This window comes from Necator americanus, chromosome III (genome assembly GCF_031761385.1).
Source record: "Necator americanus strain Aroian chromosome III, whole genome shotgun sequence".
Taxonomy (NCBI): domain Eukaryota; kingdom Metazoa; phylum Nematoda; class Chromadorea; order Rhabditida; family Ancylostomatidae; genus Necator; species Necator americanus.
The window spans coordinates 36,024,568-36,044,897 of NC_087373.1; the positions used below are offsets into that span (position 1 = coordinate 36,024,568).

The 20,330-nt window shown below is 35.0% G+C and overlaps 1 protein-coding gene across 3 annotated transcripts in view; it reads right to left on the reverse strand.

Annotated features, from left to right (window-relative positions):
• The window catches only part of RB195_012054 (uncharacterized protein), a gene marked incomplete at both ends in the record, with an annotated part of 91,703 nt that overhangs the window by 42,026 nt on the left and 29,347 nt on the right, over window positions 1-20,330 (reverse strand). For all 3 annotated transcript variants that reach the window (XM_064193733.1, XM_064193732.1, XM_064193731.1), the window contains one exon: window positions 12,606-12,665. In XM_064193733.1, the coding sequence (XP_064051314.1) occupies window positions 12,606-12,665 (60 nt within the window). The remainder of the gene's footprint in view (window positions 1-12,605; window positions 12,666-20,330) is intronic.

The following is a 20,330-nucleotide window of genomic DNA, read 5'->3' on the forward strand; positions in this document are numbered from 1 at the left end:
TAATGACATCATCAATTATATTTTCCACATATATATAGACCACAGGACAAGATTAGTATATCGCTACAGTAATCCATAGCAATAGTACTGTAGCCTCAAAGATGATGGGCATCGTAGAGTTTCTGTCGACTCTGTTTGTCGAATATGCTGATTTTAAAATCGAATTCCCAAAAAAAAAAGCGCAGGAAAAAACGGAAACGTCTTTAAAGGACACCAACTTGTGCTGTAAAACACGCCTAAACACCTGCGGTACGGAGTGATGGCTTTGAAATTTCGGATTTTTCTTTTTCGGATCGGAGAGCTATTGACAGATCTCTTATATGTGTAGAAATTACTCAATTCCAATTGAGACCTCAATCTTAATTACTTATTTCAAAAAAATTGATGTAAATACAAACAATAATAAGTAAGATTTAGTAGGTTTCATTCTCATTTCAATTTTTTCTTCTTTTTTTTGAGTACTAGAGTCATGCGTGTAGATATGGGCACTTATGTTTGTTCAGTGGACCGCAGCGCGCGTCCGCGTGCGCGTGACAGAATTTTCTGGGTTAATGTGGATGCGACGCTGTCGCACGTGCAAACACAAGCGCTAGTGGTTAGAGTATCACTCAATCAAAGTATATTTTTAAGCATTTTAAAAGAATTTCCCTGACTGCAAGGAATCTGAAAAGCACCTTTGATAAACCTGGATAAAAGCTCTCATGGTCTCTCTCTCCTGGAAGAGAAAAATCTTGAACGAAAAGAAAAGTTAGGAATCAAACCAATACATCAAACACTAACTGGTCATATGTATAACATACGTTATTAGGAAACCGAACATAAAAATGAGGTCGGGCAATTAGAAAGAAGTTCCGCGTATAGCAAATGAAACTGGACGCTACGTATGATGTAGCCGGATTCTAATGGATTTATGTGTATGCCCTACAAAGACATTACTTCGTATGGCGTGTATAGGATTTGATTTGAGGAATTTGAGGGAATTTGAGAGGATTTACAAGGAAGGAGGAGAAAAAACCCAAAAAGTTTGCATAAATTCCGCAATTCCAAAGCAAAAATATTCATGCAGCTTCCAGACGCGAATTATTTACGTTCCTGGAGAATAGTCTTTATTGTTCTATTTAAAAACATAAATCATAGGTCGGTCGTAAACAAAAACAAAAAAAAAACAAAAAAGGAAGACAATTCACTAAAATTTCGACTAAATTATACGAATTATATTATTATGAAGTAAAATTAGTCTGTTTGAACATTCATTTGCTGGTGTTTTTTTTGCGCTAAAATCAATTTTTGTTAAAAACAAAAAAAAAATCCATTTTATAGATCTAAAACTGAAAATAAGTCCGTCAGACGATAGACGCGGTAATCGATAGTGACAGTGACGATTAGATCACTGGCATAGAACAAAAATTATGTAAATAAAATACATAAAATATTAATATAACAACAAAAACATATAAAAAGTAACCTTACTAACCATATAAGTAATAGTACAAACAAAACAAAGCAACATAATGTCATACATATAAAAATATGTGGATCCAAAAAATAAAAAAAACAAAGATTTTGATTCAGTTTGTCGAAAAAAATCGCATTATTTCCTGGGATTTTCATTTGTTTCTGATTGATTATTTTTTATTTATCATTATTAATGATTTTATTTTTCACAATAGTTCCAAAAAGAAGAACTTTGACAGCAGTCTGCTACTAAAAAACGGGGAACTTTGGCCAAATTTTCCAGAAATAACAATATCGCGGGGCCCATATGTCAGACACGGGGAACGGTAAGCGATTTGAAGCGACAGCATATGTACATACATAATCGGAACGGGGAATGAGTTCCTGATAATTTACAGGATACGGTGGCGCCACATAGACATACATACGGAGACTATCTAGACTATAATCGCCGTAACCAACTCGAATTCCAATTTTTTTATAGCTTTTAAAGTAGGTTGAACGATGTAATGAAAACAAACGCATTCACCTGTTTTTTTGCCGAAAAAATACCATCCTAACTCTCATCCAGTTCTTTATATATATACGTATGAAATGTCACAAGTAATTTCCTTCCAGAAATCAGTAGAATATAATTGCATAAGACGACGATGTACACTTTTTCCCCCCTCCCCGCAAAACAATTACATTTGAAATGTTTTGATGCGTTGATCCAGATGTATGTCCAGGTTAAGATTCGTCGGATGACTTCAAACGAAAAGAAAAATGTAAGGATACTGTATCAAATTAGCAACGTTGTTTACACAATTAATGGGTTTGATAATAAAAAGAGAATGATGGGAAAAGAAATGAATGGAGGAAAGAAGAAGATTCGATGAACGTTATTCGTTTCCCTTTGGATGTAACGTTGGGGATGTATTCCTGAAGAAGCAAGTGTTCTTATGTCTATAAATCCTATAGAATAAGGAAAAAGTACAGCAATTCCTTAAAATTGTACTTCTACAAATTTATTAGATATAAATTTTACTTTTGAAAAAAACCACTACAGTCAGAAAAACTTAATTGACGGGAAAAAGTCAAATTTAACAACTAGTTTCGAATTAAGAGCATCGCCATGAGGATAAAATTAGTAGAATTATTAGAAATACAGAATAATAAAGTAGATATAATAAATATAGAATAAAATAATAGAATTAGAAATTAGAAAGTGATTAATCTGCGGAAAAACTTTTCAAAAAAAAAATGAAATTTAACCACTAATTTTGAAGAGCTTTTTCACTATATTTTAGGAGTATATTTCAAGGAAATTATCAAAGTTTTTTATCCGTATATAATCGTATATATCAATTTCATGATATTAAAAAATCAATTATTAATCATCAAGTAAATTAAATCAATCAATCAAACTTAAGTAATCAAATCAAAAGTAATTAATCATTAACACAAAAAAAACCGTTATCTGAAAATTCAAAACCATTTTCTAAAAATCCCTTATTTTTGTTAGTTTTTTCTGATAAAAATCTAGTTTAAGAGTCAAACTTATTTACTGAAGAATTTATTATTTACTGAGGAAATAAAGGATTTTAAGGTGTCGTTGTAGTTGCGTAGTAATTGCCTTAATTTGGAATAAGACAGGAAAAACTAGCAGTTGGCTAAGATGTAAGATGAGCAGCGCATCCGTCTGCCTATATAAGGTCGCCCGAGTCATCCGAGAACCCATGTACTGGGAATCGAGAGGCGGAAAGGAAGCGCTCCCCAGTGATAAATGTGATGGAAGTAATCATCCCTCGTGCTGTCTCGTCGTCCAGGCATCACAATTTTCTCCACACTGATAAATCGAAGGATAATTAACCAACAGGTTTCTCATCAACGATGAATCATCTCAAAGAACATATGAATTCAACGTTGACTAACAATCGAAGGTTGTTCAGTAAAATTAGTAAGTTCTCAGTAAAGTGCTATCCAGTAATTCTGAAAAAAAAAACGTCTAAAGTATCCTTTAATCAAATTTGATAAAACTGATTTGAAAATTACGGAAGATTTACAACTTTTCTTTTCGCGGATGTCTGGACATTTTTCGGGTGAGATGAATCAAAAGTGCCGCCGTAGTGTAGGTTTCACATTTCCTTCACTTCTCCGAGAACGTAACGTTCATCAAACGTTTACATCCGGATTTATGAACCATTCGGATTTATTCAAGGAAAAGTATGTGAGAACGGAGGTGGAGAAAAGCTCCATTCATACACAGAAAAATAATATAATAATAAAAATTAAAATAAATGAAAATAAAGAATAAACAAATAAAAATGAAAAATAATATAATAACAAAAAAAATGATATATAAGGAAATATATACAGAAAAATAGATGTCCATGGTAAAAATAAGTTGATATAATATAATTAATGATAATTTTTAACCGTACCGCATAATATTAATTGAAATAAAATTAGCTATTAAACTGACAATAATGAAACACTGAAGTCAAATTCGAGAAAAGAACACGTTTTCGCTGATAACCTTAAAAAATGTTTGAAAGATGGGTTTTTTCAAAAAATATTTTTTTATTCACTTGATTTGGTTCACATTTAGGATACGATCTGTTTGAAAAAATCCTTTGAAAAACTGTCACAACAACAAGGAATGAGAATGAAAGGACGAAATCATGAAATAATTAGAAAATATGAATATATAATAATACATGAATAAAAAAAATATAATACATAATAATATATAAATGAAGTATAAGATTGAAATTTTGTTGGAACAACTCGAGAACGTCGCGTTACGAATGACCGGGGCATAGATGAAAATGGGCGGGATCAGTTCACAAAGATCCATGTAGGAACGTGGATGTTCACTCCGTGATGACGCACGGATATAACATATACGATAAAAAAACATGATAAACATATAAACAACACAACAAGCGGAAAAAAAAGAAGAAGAACGAAGGAATACTGTTGAAAAAAAGAGGGGAAGAATGAAAAAGAAAGAGAAGGAAAAAGAAAGTGAATGTTAGTGTAGGTGTTAGTGTAAGGATAAATCCAAGAATTTCCAGTACCTGGCTAATAAATAAGATATATATCTAATTAAATAGATAAATAATAAAAAGTAATAGATAAATAATAATAAATAAGAGAAATTCGATTATTGTAGCAATACTCATTCATATAAGTGTATTTCTTTGCTTTCTTTTTTTTTGGGAATAGGTAAAAATAAATAAACAAATAAATAAATAACGACATTTAGAAAACACTTACAGAAAGCATGCAACGTATGAAAAATCCTCATAAAACCGTAAGATCATAAGCTATTATACGTGGTGTCATAAAAGACATTACCATATGGTTGATGCATGTGTTTGTGTGGATATAAGAGCTGCTCTCTAGTCACAATGGATCGATGTAAGGTCATTAAGGCATTTGAGGCGTGTGGACAACGGGGACGGGAAGAAGAAGGCGACGCCGGATCCCGGATGGGTTGCGCAAAATTGCCACAGAAGAACGATCACAACGTCGAACCACAGGAAGTTTTCCTCCTCCTCCTTAACTTCCCCAGGTAGATCGTAGGGAACTTCATGGATTCTGGGCGAATCAGCTCTAATAACGCCTTTCGCGGGCCTAGAAGAATGCAAGAATGCAAATGTCCAAGAAATATCGATCGTTAATGCGTTGACAGTCGGCCTCTCCTTAGTCGGAAGTGGTAATTAACAAATCGCTAATTAACGACGGTTCAGTGATCTCAGCTGCCGCCTGAATCCAACGCGCGTTGACCTCAACTCATTTAGCAACGTCCTAAAATTAGCTACACAGCAGATATTGACCTACTTAATTGAATTAGGCTCAATTAGGCTTAGGTCACCGCAGTCCTCAGGCCATGTTGCTGACGTAGAAGACGGAACTGATCTGAATCTAAGCATGACATGGATGGATTCATCCTACTCGTTTCCTCCTCCTCTCTCCGAGCGCAGTACAACCTCGTCCACTTCCGGATGACCGATAAGAATCCTGTGGGAGCTTTTGGAAGCTACCACCACCACCACCACCTCCCAAACAAGCTCAACCTATTATGAATAATACAAATAATTCCTAAAGGTCGACACGATAAAAAAAAAGAACAAACAATGCGATCCCGACAGAAAATGGATCCATCCGAACAATGATGCCAGAAAACGAGCACAGGTGGTCTCACGATGGCTGGCTGACCTCAACGCGAAAAGCCAGGAGGCTGTTGTTGGACAAAATGTGCAGGCAGACGGTGAGTGTGAACACCTGCACACACACATACACGCACACGTAAACCACATCCTCATCGTCACCGAGGGTAGATCCAGCAATAATTATGGCTAACATAATAGATCGTTAAGGTCATCAGAGGTTAAACGGAACGATTCTTTTATAGTGAAATTTTAAACAAAAGAGATTTGATCTACACGATCGAAGACGTGGAAAAATTAGAGAACTTCTCAATAAAATTAGAACAGAGATCATTATAAATTCTATGCAACGATCTATGGAAAAATAAAGCATAGATTTTTTAAGCTCTTCCTCAGGTCTCTCAAAAAATTTAGTCGTCTCTGAGTTCTGTTTCTATGTTCTGCTTATTCACTCTTTCAATTTACACAATTCACAGTTTAAAATTTGATTTTTTTTAGTAACAATTTAATAATTTAATGATAATAATTAACAGCTACACCTGTCCCAACAATAATTTTTGGAGAAAAAAATTAATAATAACTATTTAATAAATTACAACTTGTATACATTTCCTTTCTCGTTCTTTTATTTTGAGGATGAATTTAAAAAAAAGGAGAGGAATGACTGGATATGCACTTATTTGCTTACTTTCTCTTTAATGCTAAATTTGATATTTTATTCAATTTCTCTTTTATTTCCGTTTATGTTTCCCGTACAGCTGAATAAACATGAAAAAGATCAATTTGCTGGTGTTAAGGTAGCGTGAAAAAAAAAAAACCACAACTCAATAAATCTACAGGTGTAGATCAATTATAGGTGCAGAACTACTATAATAATCATAGATAGTGAATGAAAGAACACCTTGCAAAAAAAAAAGAGAAAAATAAAACCTCCTATCATAAAAAAAGGAAAATTTTTTTTTCTTGAAAAGGGACATGTAGACTCTTCTACCTACACGAGTGTTACTGTTCTGTTCTGTTTGTTACTTGTTATTACTGTTACCGTAAGTCATACAGGGCCCTTTTCACCAGTATTCTTTGGGAAAATACAAAAGTATAAAAGTGTATAACTAAATTCACCTTTTCCTTCCCATAATCCACCATATAAATAATTGAATAAACAAACAAACAAGCAGCTGAACATAAAGATAAAATTATTCTTTTAATTCAAGACTCATCGAAGTTTGAAGAAAAACATCCACAGAAATTTTTAGTTTATGCAGAAAATTCGGAAATTTATCCTCAAAAAATAAAATTTATCGGAAGCAAAATTTTCAGTTTTCTTTTTAAAACTCAAAACATCACTTTATTCACATTTCCCTTCTTAAGGAAAAAATTTCCAGCAAGAAGCAAAAATCATCTCCAAATCGCAAAAAAAAAAACTCGTCACTCAGTAGATAGCAAATCCTTAAACGCCAGAGAAAAAGATTTTTCTGGCTTTTCTTCCAAGAAAAAACGCCAAAACGTTGGTAGATTCGAAGTAAAAATTTGTTAAACCTTTTAAATACATTTGCCGCCTTTTCAAACAAATTCTTTTCGTTTCGAGACCACGCCCCAGGTAGGATTGGCTTCTAATCTTTGCTGAGTGTGTATGTGTTTATTCCCAGCGATCACTTGAAACCCTGCAACGATTCTCTCGTGATTCCGCGCAGGATTAACGTGTCAATTCTACGTTCAGGATGGGCTTCTATGGCAACAGATGTTGTCGATAATCCAGAATAATTAGAGACATGATTATGGTGGATAAAAGCTGTGCCAATGTTTAGGATAAAGCTGAGTGTAAGTAATTTTTAGGCGTGGAGACTCTGGATGATTTTCGAGCGTTTGAATTAGTTGAAATTCAACAAAAAAAGTCGTGGATTGTGGACGATGATGTGACAAAAAATTCTAGGTCCATAAGGAACATGAAATGCTTTTTGAAAGGTTAAAATACAAAGATCAGAAGTTGAAGTGCAACTAAAACCGGTACCTACAAATGGATTTCGCGGAGAAAAACTCGACTCGAGGTTTTTTTTTGAGTTCCAGGAGTTTTCGAAGGCCAAAAATCGATAATTGAAAAGTGATCAGAAGCAAAAATTTAACGTAAATGTAGCTAAGTAGTGGCAACCTTATCGTTTCTATTGTGTCTTTACCAATCAATAATTTCTCTCAGTACAGTACTACAGAGGCCGAAAGAAGACAGAAATCCAACAAACCCAATATGTTGACCGACAGTACCGTATTTCAGCCGAGATCGATCAATACTACTTTGTAAATATTGATAATATATTCTAAACCAAATATCACGAAAAATCATACCGCCGAATGTCACAGCTGTGTAAACAAATGTTCGTACACCGAAAAAGGAACCAATAGTCGAAGCAACGGAAAGAAAAAAAGAAAAATCAATTATTGATCGAGTGCGGGGATTTATATATTTTAAAGAGGAGCTGAAGCTGCCATAGAGATATTCTATGAATATTTTAAGTCTCTATGGGTGTAAAAAGGGTCAAATATTGATATTGGTACTATTCTCTTCTGTTATCGATTAAATTTTTAATATTATTATTTATACAATAGGTGAATAACCAAATATCCAAATACCACTTAAAAATGTCGTAGTTGAGAAAAACTCGATTTTTACAGTAGTATTATTTAATAAAGTTTTATTCGTTTTCATATTTATCACTGCATTCTTCACTCAAAAAAATTTAGTTTGTTAAGCCAGATTTTAAAGTTTTTCTTTAGTTTGAATTCAGCTACAGTAAATAAAACTCCTGAAACCCAAACTTAATCGAACAGTGCTCTAATTGGTCAACACAACTAATCAATGAATTAGTAGCGATCGATCGATGAAGAAAAAACGAAGAAATCGTCGAATTGTTATGAAATAGATGCGCTGCCACGAACGAACACCCGAGCAGCTGGCCGGCGCATCGCGAAACAACTTATTCAATTTAGTGTCTGGAAGTGTGCGTTCTTTGGAAGAAAAAAATTCACCGAAATCCCGTCGTTATTGATTAGTCATCCTCGTCTCAGTATCTTTCTTTTGAATCCTATGGATCATTTATTACCTAACCGCTCCTTTTTTCTCTGCTTCCTTTATACCTACACCTGTTTTTTCCATTTCTTTATCTTCATCCTTCATTAACTCCACTCCTAGAAAATACTTTTACTGCTTTTATCTCTTAGAAGTTATTGCTGAATTTTTCTATCCATTTCTGCATCGTTAGAAGACAAACGACTAATGAAATCCCAATTTCTGTATCATTAATCCATCATTTCTCTTTCTAAGGACTGGATGGGGCTTCAACTAGCATGATTTTCAAGTAGAAGAGAATAAAAAAGGAAAAATAGCCACACTCTGAATATCCAGAGTTTTTTCATTTCCTTGAAATCATGACTTAACGGTGTTGGAAAGGTACGAGTTGGATATTTTCAACTTATTTTCAAATAACTTAAAAAAGATGAAATCAATGGCATTTTTACTGAACATCATCTCATCCAGGAAGAACATTATCTACTTTTATTTGCAAAAATTTTTATATTGATTCAATTAACGACTAAGTAGTATAAGACAATAAGTAGGAAAATAAACGAATAATAATAATAATAATAATAATAATAATAATAATAATAATTACAATAAGTTCGCAAATAAACAAATGAAAAGCTGTAATCTCTTTTTTGTGCTAAAAATTATACTATAAAATGAGTTGAAAGTATGAGATTGGTTTTACTTTCGCTTCCTAACTTTTCTTTTTCCTTTTTTCTTTGCTTACCGCTTAAGGATGAGTAATTTTAAACTGGAAAAAAATTTGAGGAAAATAAAATAGTAGAATAATTGGAAATGACCCATCGGTTGGTTGTGGCGAGGCGTACTTTGACTACATACTTATGTATGTTATTTCGGATAGAAATAAGAAAAATAAGAGAATGACTGAATAAAAACCTAAAAATAACTAGTTATGTTTAATTTAAAGTAGTGTTTAATTAGAGTCTTACAAAGGGATTTATCAAGTATCAATCCCTTTTCTCCTCCTTGCTAACCTCACAAAATCACCATGAGCCACCGCAACCTCTTAACCTCCTTCTAGACCCCTACATAACTATTTCGTGCATCCCTCTAATTCCTGAGTCCTTCTCGAGAACCTCATAACCTCTTAGTATTTCCCATGAACTCATAAAATTCGATATGAATAAAAGGAAATCTCATCGATCATGGTCATAAATCAGTCGAGTCGAGCGCGGCGGAACTCGTTCCACTTCGAGCGGCGCGCGTACGCTCCAACTCTGCGTCGAAGCGTTCGGAGCGACGGATGACGGATCATTATTGGAAATTATTGATGACGATTACGGTTCGAAATATATGTGTGTACGGGCAGTTGGACGGACGAATGCACGGACGGACGGATGGACGGCTAAGGTCAGAAACGTTCGCTGGAAACGATGACGATTCTTGACGATGATGGGACGATGTGTGTGTGTGTGTCCTTCACGGACGATCACAACCACAAATAAAAATACATAGCTGAATTGTGGATTCCTATGGGGTTTATACGGTGGAGGTCATGGACTACTCAATTAGGGTACGCGATACGCTTATAATCAATGAATTTTTGGAAAATCTCATAAATTTCCCGACGAAAAATGATCCCCGCTGCATTGTAAAACTTTTGGAAATACTCAAAAATTTCCTAAGAAATCGAAACAAATTCTATTTTTTCTTTGGGAAGAAAAAGCGTCCAAATTCCAAGCAGACAATGCAAATATGGAACTGTTTGCACAACTTCTTCCTCGTTCACTCCGAACTTTGGACGAGTTTTCCAGGTAAAGGCAAAATTTCGGATACGAGCGATAGAATTTTTGCTTTAAAATTTCAATGGTAAGTGAGTTTGAAATGTCATATCAACATAGCTTAGTCATTTCTTATCTTTCTGGAAAATTCGTCAAAAAACCAAACTAATCTTTGATATCTTTCGCCATCACTCGTATTCGTTGAAAATTATCCAGTAGATCACAATTTTGCGCTCGGATTTCGGAAGAAAAAGTAGGAACATGATTCCTCCTAAATCCTAACTCATGACATTTTAACTAACAAAACACATCAAAAAGCATCAAAAACATTATTTTATGGAAATTTAGATTAACAAAAAAACCCATAAAAAAGCCAAAAGCAGACTTCGGAGGACGAGTTCTGCAGCTTGAATTGGAAGCATCAGAAATTGAAGTTTTTCATTAAAATCAAAATTCCATAGGAAGAGGTCGCAACGTTGCATCATTAACCGCATCCAAAGACTATATTTCTACAATTTCTGAAATTTTTTAAAGGATCAGACCGGCTAGATCCAGTGCTAATCCAAGACTATACTTTACATGCCCTCCACGTTCCTCTTAGTGGAGCTATCAGCAGTGAGAACGCTAGAAATTTGAAAAATGATTTTTTCTTTCCCAGAGAACGTCAGATCTCTCACGAAATCTAGGACCTGTAGCACATCTCTGAATATCTTGCTTATTTACTTATATATTTATTTACTATTACTCATTTGTCAAAGATCGGTATGACTTCCACAAATTTCCTGGTTCTAAACCTTGTCTAAAATTACGAATTAAGGATTTTTTACGCGCCTACCATTTCAAAATTTCAACAATTGGATCTTTGAAGAATCAGCTATGCTAGGTTTTTTTTTCGTAAAGAAAATTTCTGTGGGCGATAATTTGCGGATCCAAAAATAATTTAATAGCAGTAACATTGTTGGAAGATATAATACAATAAAAGAGCTTTCTTGGCTGATGCAGGTATCCTTTTTTCGACGAACAAATTGGATTTCAAAAATTTTCTGGAAGAGTGGCAGGATTCAATTTCTAAGAAATTTTGGACATTTGTGAATGGGAAGTAAAAATAATAAAATTTAGTCGAAAAACATTAAAAAATATTTTTCACACGGAATATCACTGAAGGATATTTTTCTTTAATGTTTCTCATGAGAAGAGAAACATTAAAGAAGAGTGGAGGAGAGAAGTGAGGGCGTGGCTTGTCCGAGTAATTTGAAATTAGTGCAATTAAGAAACTTATACTTCCCTTAATATAGAGCTGTTGGGTGGACACGTCCAGCACAATATTATTGAGAACATGAGAATTTAAAGTAAGTACATCACGAAGTCTGGATCTTTCCAGGAAAGATAAGGTTCGAGATGTAGATGACGAGTATGAGCGTGTTTACTCTGAATTAGCTCTAATCGTGGAGAAAAACAGTCGTGGGAAACGGCCTTCCTGCACGAATTTCCCAACGAGCCAGCTTTTAACGACGCCTCTGTATACAATTCGTTTCCCTCAGCAACCTACACAATACTCTTATTCGAATAAGCCACTAATTATCATCCTTTCTTTCGCAGACGCGTGCACGTCATAAGGGGTCCCGTAGGAAAATTTGTTCAGGCAGGCCGTTTCTCGCGCCGTTTTTCAGCGGCCAATCGTGTCCCAAAGAGATCCAGGCATCGTCAATTTTGCTGCCTTTGAAGTAAGAAATCAGTTTTTACGAATATCAGATTCAAGTTAGAAGATAAAGTATTTTTTAGTATGAGGAAATTAAAAAAATCCAAGCCACTGATATGAAACGATAACATAAACAAGTTCTAAAAAATAAATAACTTAACAAAATGGTTCCATACACCAACCGACAGCGAACATTCCAAAACTAATTGAATAAAAGTTTCAATGCAAAGTTTTTGAATTTTAGTAATTCCCGTCACTTCTGGGATATTTAGTTGTCTGGCGCGCACAACACAATATCACAGCATTCTCAACAAAAACTGTAAAAATCTATATCCATCCAGCCCAAAAAGGACGAAATCGATTTATCAACTGAAAATCTGTTAATGTGCAACTGTTTATTATACTAAACGTATTTTCTATGACGAAAAATGAATTTAAGAGAAAAGAGCTTGCAATGGAAATTTTTCCAAGAAACCCACCGTTATGATTCATGTCACGATGTGATTCATGTCGTGATTGTTTTGAGAAGATTTGGTCGCCTGAAATGAAGACGTATTGAATTTTTCAATGGGACAATCAATAATCGATCGCTACATATACAATTCATGGAAACGCAAATGCATAGAGAAACTGTTTTTTTTTCACCTACAAAAAATGATGGGAAAGTGGGACTTGTTACAGTACAAAAAGGGTCATTTTCGAGGAATCGTTTAGAGAAAGCGGCTGTAAAGTGTCGCAAATAATTTCTGGGATTTTCTGGAGACATATTTTAAATTTTCAACTCCCTTCTTGCCTCCTTCCCAGCGGAATGGAGATACCAAACCATCCAAGGTTAGCTGCCGAAAGGTCTCATACACGGGGCGGCAAACTCTTTAAGGTAGTCGAGGAAAAACTCCTATCTAACGCAAGGCCATTGTCGTAGCCGAAAGATTGGGAACGTTCCTTGTGAACTATAACGACTTTCGGCATGCGAAGAAGTTACGGTACAAGTAGCTATAGCTACTATATTCTAGCCGATACGGTATCCATACACGGTATATGGGAATTTCGTAAGCGTGCACATCCTATATTCTCAAGGATTTCTTAGTATACCTCGGCCTAATTAAAATCGTGCAGGAAATACCTCCTAAAATTAAATTGATTGAAATTAAAACTAAATAAAATCATTAGACTATAATAAACAATAATAAAAAAAGATATTTGCAAACAAGATGTTGTTGTTGATGTAGCCGATGACTTGGCTCAGATAAGAATCCGAGTAAAACAAATTTAATTCACAAGTTCTCACTTACCAATTAAGAACAAAAAAAAAATAAAATAAATTAAACTAAAATAATTAAATTCAAATAAAAATTTTGAATAATAGTTAATCAGCTTTAATGATAATATGTAACTAATTTAACGAAGATCAAAGAGATATTGCGGTAGTTTTAAGAGATATGAAGAGAATGATTTTCTAGAACATCGTAGTAATTAATAAACAAATTTTAGATAAAATTTGAAGAGATTGTCTATTAGAAAAAATATGTTTAAAAAACAGCCAAGATTGTTAACAAAATTTATTACGGCTAACGTTTCGGCGTTGTCGCCAGATCTTGGTGCGCAGCAAGAATATGCCACAAGGGTTGAGTCGAATAAGATCAATTTCTGCCTGCCCTTCATAACCGACGACCTGAGTAAAGCTATACGGGCTAGTCTGGTGAAATGCGGTCTCGAGGACCAAGTGAGAGTTGTGGAAATACCTCCAACAAATCTCAAAAAACAACTAGTTCGAAACAGAATGTACGACCGCTTCTGTCTCACTCCAGACTGTGTAATATGCCCATTCGGGAAGGAAGGGGACTGCATGGTCTCTGGTGTAGTCTATCTATTTTCGTGCAAAACATGTGGGGACCAATACATTGGCGAAACAGGGCGTCCCCTTTGTATTCGCATTAAAGAACATCTAAGAGGGATGAAACAATCGAATGCAGCAACTCCCCTCGGAGTTCACCGCAGACAATGTCATGAAAACGTTCCTTTCTGCGTAGCAGTCACAATTCTATCGTACGAACCCGAAATTATAGCTCGCAGAACTTTAGAAGCGTTTTGGATAAATGCAAAAGGTCCAAAAATGAATAGAAAGGAAGAGTGCTTAGCCGTGACCAACGAGCTGGCTCTGTATCAAGACCTTTGCGGGTTTGATCTACGGGGTCATATGCGGGTCGCATCCTAATTAGTATCAGGGGAGCGATAGCACCACGCGGATATCCGCTAACATCACGGCAACGCGGCTACTAAGGTAGGCACAACGATTTGGGCTTTTTTGGTTTTTTTTCCCGACTGTAGTATCCTAGGGGATGATGACTTGTTCTGGATGAGGCATTTGAGAGGATATATTGCAAATGTTCTTACTTTCCAGGCTCTGACGAAGGAGACAACGCCGAAACGTTTGCCGTAATACATTTTGTTAACAATCTTGGCTGTTGCTTAAATTCGACTATCAACAAGTTGCAATCTCTATGCCAAGATTCAAGGAAAGTCGAACTTTCGCACTATATTTGAAAAAAATCAAAAGCTAGGAGTAAAATCGGAAACTTCATTTTAGAACGGTTTATTACGCCTTGTCTCGCTAAAAATGAGAAACATTTCTCAATGCGAGAAGATAAAGAGGTAAAAGTATAGAGGATGGTGGAAGATGGATGGCTTCCAGACGAGGTAATGAGGAGAAGTGATGACGAGTAGCATGGAGAAAGAACAAAAAAAGTCCTCTAGAAAGAAAAAGTGAAGAAAATGGGATTTCATGGAAATTTTTTCTTTTTTACTTAGTTAATTAATTAGTGGAACTTACTCAGGCTGGAAAATTAGAAATGTATTTCAGGAAAAAAATACTGAACAACATATCATATCCGGAGGAAAAGTTACCATGGAGAAATAATGAAAATGAAGAAAAACGAGGTAGTAGCGGAGCACCGAAAAAGAAAAGGAATCTACAATAATTCAGGATAATTTGTGGAGTTCAGGATTTTTAAAGCAGCAGAATGGATGGAAATTTGTAAAAAAAAGTAATGCTATTATTACTCCAAAATTATTTATTTTTAAAAGGTTCATTCATTTTTTCCTCGTCGATTTATTTCTTTTCTTTGTCCATTTCATATTTCTTTTTTCCTCCGTCATCATTTTTCAAACTTTCTTCAAGATAAGATGAAATTTTGCGACTGTTATTACTTTCAGCTCCCACTGTAAAATTCTCGATTTCCTCTCAGAATAGGATGAGGAAAAATCCAGAAAAATACGAAAAATCATAGTTACACTCATTGACGTCGCAGAGTAACATATGTGGTATGTAAAAAATTCTAAGAGTGTGTTTAAGAATGAGAGAACACTAGAAGTGAAACGAACATCAGGAGAGAAAATTGTAAGAAATGAAACGATACAACGACCACAGGCGCTACACAAAGGATTCATGCTTCATATTCCAGAGAATAATTTGTCACAGCGAAGAACAAGCGCGAAAAATATTTGCTTCGCAAAGAAAAAAAAAGTGGTGCACAGCGACGCAGAACAAGCTCACTAATTCAACGAATACAACGAATGAGGAGAAGAAAACGAAGAATTATTCCGAGAAATGTTGAGAAAATAGCAGAATTATGAATGTATGTAAAGATAAAGGAGTGAGAAAGAGAGAGAGAGAGAGAGAGAGAGAGAGTAGAGGAAACGAGGACGACAAATGAAGAAAGGAAAAGATGTGTAGGCTGGAAATGAAAGGAAGAATAAGAAAGGATGATCCGACTGATTCGACCCAATTTTTGATTTGATTTGAGTCAATTATTATGATAACAAAGACAAAGAAAGTGATCAGTTAGGAGGAAAAGTCAAGAAAAAAAGAAGAGTAAAAGTAAAAGGAATGAAAAAACAACGGTTATTGCCAAGGAGATGTTCAAATTTCTCAAAATACGGTAGGACTTATGAGCCTGTAGTACATATGTAACATTGACTTTATTGGCAGTTGTGCAGATTTTGAACGAAGCAAAAATTTTAGAGGAGGAAGAAAAAAGAGAATGAGAATTCGAAGATGATAAGAACTAGAAGAGTAGATTAACACTGTTAGAATTCTACTTAAAGATCACAGATAGAAAGATGACAAATAATATGAAATGGATAAGAAATGAGGATAATGAGAAACGTGAGGAAAGAATGAAATCAAAAACGAACAAAAACTTAAACTCCGCCATTTTCCGTAATTTCTAGCAATTTCTCAAATGATATCCATGAGTGCATGTTATAGAAAGCTCGATGAAATGAGAACAGATAGAAAAAAGAAAAAAGAGAGAAGAAAAGAAAAGAAAGAAATGTAAATCCCGTCAACAGAAAAGGAGGAAGCGATTAACGAAAACTATGACTATTTTATGCGATTTTACAGTGTTTTCGCGAAATTTCTGCATTCAGCATCAAAACGGAAACGAGACAAGTTGGATACGTAAGCGAAAAAAAGATGATGAGCTGAGAGATGATTAAATAGGAACGGAGGCGAAGGTGCATCAGAAAAAAAAGAAGAGAAAAGGGATGAAGAAAAAAGCCTCAAGCGAATATTAGGAGGTGCCAGAGATCAAGCAGATTCAGTAAGAAGAGCTCTAAAAAAAAAGAGAAACGAATAAAATGAAATTGAACTGAAAAAAATGTTTAGAGGCCAATTTATGTCAATTTTGATCTAGTTTTTATCAATTAATTTATCATATAAATCAAATTATAGATTATTATTAGCTATTTAAATCATTTTACTAGTTATTTGAATGTAAATATAAGTTATTTAAATCATATTATTAGTTATTTAGATATAAAAATTGTTGAAGTCTTACCATATGAAAAATGAAATATGGACAAAATAGGAAGGAAATAAAAGAGGAAGAGAAGGAAAAGAGGAAATGATGAGAAATTGAGAGGGGTGCACCTCATTCTGAGGTATACATGCGATACTTGGAGCCGGCGCTTGGGACCCTTTCGCTTTTGGTGGCTTGGCGATGGGACCCGCTCCACCTTTGGACGGTTGGCGATGGGACCCTTTTCACTCTTGAACGGTTGCGGAAGGGGCCCAGTTCATTTTTGGGTGGTTGGTGAAGGGATCCTCATCTTACTAGAGCTACTCCCCATCCCAGCTAGACCCCCTTTACCTTCACCTGAGGAGGGTCCGGCTCCTCCATATCGCACTGAGGTAGGGAGGAACAGCTGGAAACACCGACCGTTCGTATGTCAATGTAGAGAACGTCGGCACGGCTGAAACCGCAACCCGCGACATTCACGAAAATTGTCGCTATTGACGCTTTGTTCTCATCAATGTGTGTGAGAGTGTAATAGCAGGAAACTGCTGCCTTGCTCCCGTTTCTATCGTTTCTGTTGCTGCTGTTGCTGTTCGGTTTCAACCGGTGCATACAGCAATAACAAGTGAAGTAAGCAGTAAGCGAAGCAAAGCAGAGCGGACGTTTATTGCTTGATTCTGATTCAAAACCCCCGGATACACGGTATTCATAATGATAGATACGCGCAAAACGTTGCCGATCCGATCAATAAAAATGGAAAGAAAATTGTAGAAAATTGCGAAAAATCGGTGCGAATGAATTCCATTTTTTCTTACAAATTTTTGTTATTATTTGTTATTAATATATTCATTGAAAATGCCCAAAACATTCCAACAACGTCTGTAGAACCCAGCTACGGTGGAACGTTCTAGTGCTAAGTTACTTTCCAGCTAGTGTCTAGTGTTACTGACGTTGTCCACAAGTTTCGTAGGACTAATCCAAACTACTGGGATTTTTTTAACTCTTGTAAGAGTTAGGAAACAGCTGCCTATATAGTAATACTAAAATGTGATGGAAAATGAGATTTACAGCTTTTTGTGACAATGTCCATTCCCAGCTTTATATCGATTAGCTCGAAGTGTAGCCAAGATTGGTATTAATATTTATTCATATTTATACATTTATGTTATTATTCATATTCACTCATTTATTTCTTCATTTTTCATTTATATTATGATTCATATTCATTTTATTCATATTTATTCATATCTACGTATCCAACATGTCATGATCCAAAGAGAGTCGAACATGGGGAATATCCAATCGATTTTGTGAGTTTCCCTAACTATCGATCGCTGTGCGTTATGATACGAATGCGGGTGGTGAAGCTTTTAGTCGTGGTTTGCAAACTACAAACTATTAGAATCATGTTTTTATAAGTTCAGGGAATAAACTCTCCCCTCAGAGGATCAAAATTCAGGAACTGATGGGAAGAGCGTTCATTTTGCCCTTTTCCAATCCTCTTTAAACGCACATTTCAGTTAGGAAAGATCCAACGTTCCACGTTCTACAGAATCCAGAGAACGAAAGCACATAGGCGCATAATTTCATTTTCCTTTTCCTTTGATTTTATTAATTCGTTTTTCTTTTTTAATCATTTCTTTTTCTAATCTAATCGTTCTAGTTCTACAGAATCTTCTGGATGCGGCACTGAATATCTGTAAAAATCCATAATTAAATATTATATTGACAAATGGAGGCTTTAGTAATTAGTAAATGGTGGGATGCATAGCAAACATCGCTAGATAGATGAGCAAATAAATAAATAAGAGGGATAAACGAATAAATAAAGGGAGAAAAAAATGTTAAGAGGAAGTAAGAGTGATAATAGTGAGTTATAACTAATAAAGCTATATTTTAGCCATGAATTTGCTATATAAGTTAAAATTAGCTACACATAAAAAAATAATGTCTGATAATTCACGCAGAATCGCTCTATCGTGTGAAATTTCGGGAAAAAATCTAGACAAAGACCGTAAAAAGCATTAAAAACTCTTTTCAACAAATCTATTCACCTTAGTTAGGAAAATCCAAGTTAGGAATGTAGTTACCGAGTCAATAGCTCGCTTACATAACGCCAGTTGAATAAAAAACCAAAAATATTGCGAACGAGCCATCTGAAAGAGGACCCCAATTTGTCGAAAGAGAATTGATTGATTGGCAAATGCTGGACTAATTACTAATTGATTATGATTAATTGATTAATTGATTGAGTTACTAATTGATGCGCAAGTTTGCGAGACGGCAAAAAAATGTGAAAAGAAAAGAAAAACAACAATGAAATATAGGGAACAATCCTCGAAGGATCCTTGAAAAAGGAAAATAAGGAAAAGTTAGGCGCATCCTAATTTTACTAACTATTTTTCTCTTCTGCACTTCAAACGGTTTAAACGGGAGGTACACAATCCAGATTCCGAAATAATTCAATAATTTTTACTATTTGCTTCGAATTTGAAGAAAATAATCAAACCAAAATGAAAAAAATAGATAATAAAGGGTACTATTAAATAATAATTAATAATGGTAACGACAGCGGAATTAAAAACAAAAAATAAAGCATTTTTTACTGACTTATTTCTTTATTTATTTATTTGAAAACGAATCAGAAACACTGAAAGCCCGTTTAAGCTTATTCTGACCAAAAGTTCCACATTAAAATGGTTGTTCTACGATATTACCGTAATTATATGGGTGTAAACCCTATTTTCTACTGTATACTTTCCTGAAATGTAACCCTTATTGCGATCCTCCCAAACACTTCCCAAGAAACCCATCGGTAAATCCCTAATCCGCATCATTTCATCGCTTAAAACTCAATTAATGTTTTATTGTCCCATGAAATGGAATCTTTTAAAGGATCACTATTTAGCCAGAGCTCAAATGTGCTCTAACTACGAAATTTTGCTCAAGTCCTCAATTTTGCTCAAGGGACGGGGATAGATGGTGTTCGGAAGAAAATGCACAGAAATCTCGTAGCCTTTTTTTCCGGGGGAAAAAAATGAGAGGTACACAAAGAGAACCAGACAATCCCAGTTCGACTCAGTAAGAACGTTGCATTTCATTGAGAGTGGACGAGTTTCAAGGAGGAAAAAAAAACATGGGACGAGAACCAGAAGCGAGAAAAAAATACGTTCTTCTCAAAGTTTTGCAGCGGATGCGGACAGATGATGAAAAACATTAAGAACGAGCGATACCACCGACATCGCAAGACTACCATCCCAAAAATTCACAAGAAAAATGCGCATCGACTGGTGATACGCAGCAATTTCGTAGGCAGAGGTCATTTATCATCTACAGTGAATCAGTGAACGTTCTCAACTTCGCATAAAGACTAGAAAAAAAAAACCCAGGATGTATCGCGGGATGTGC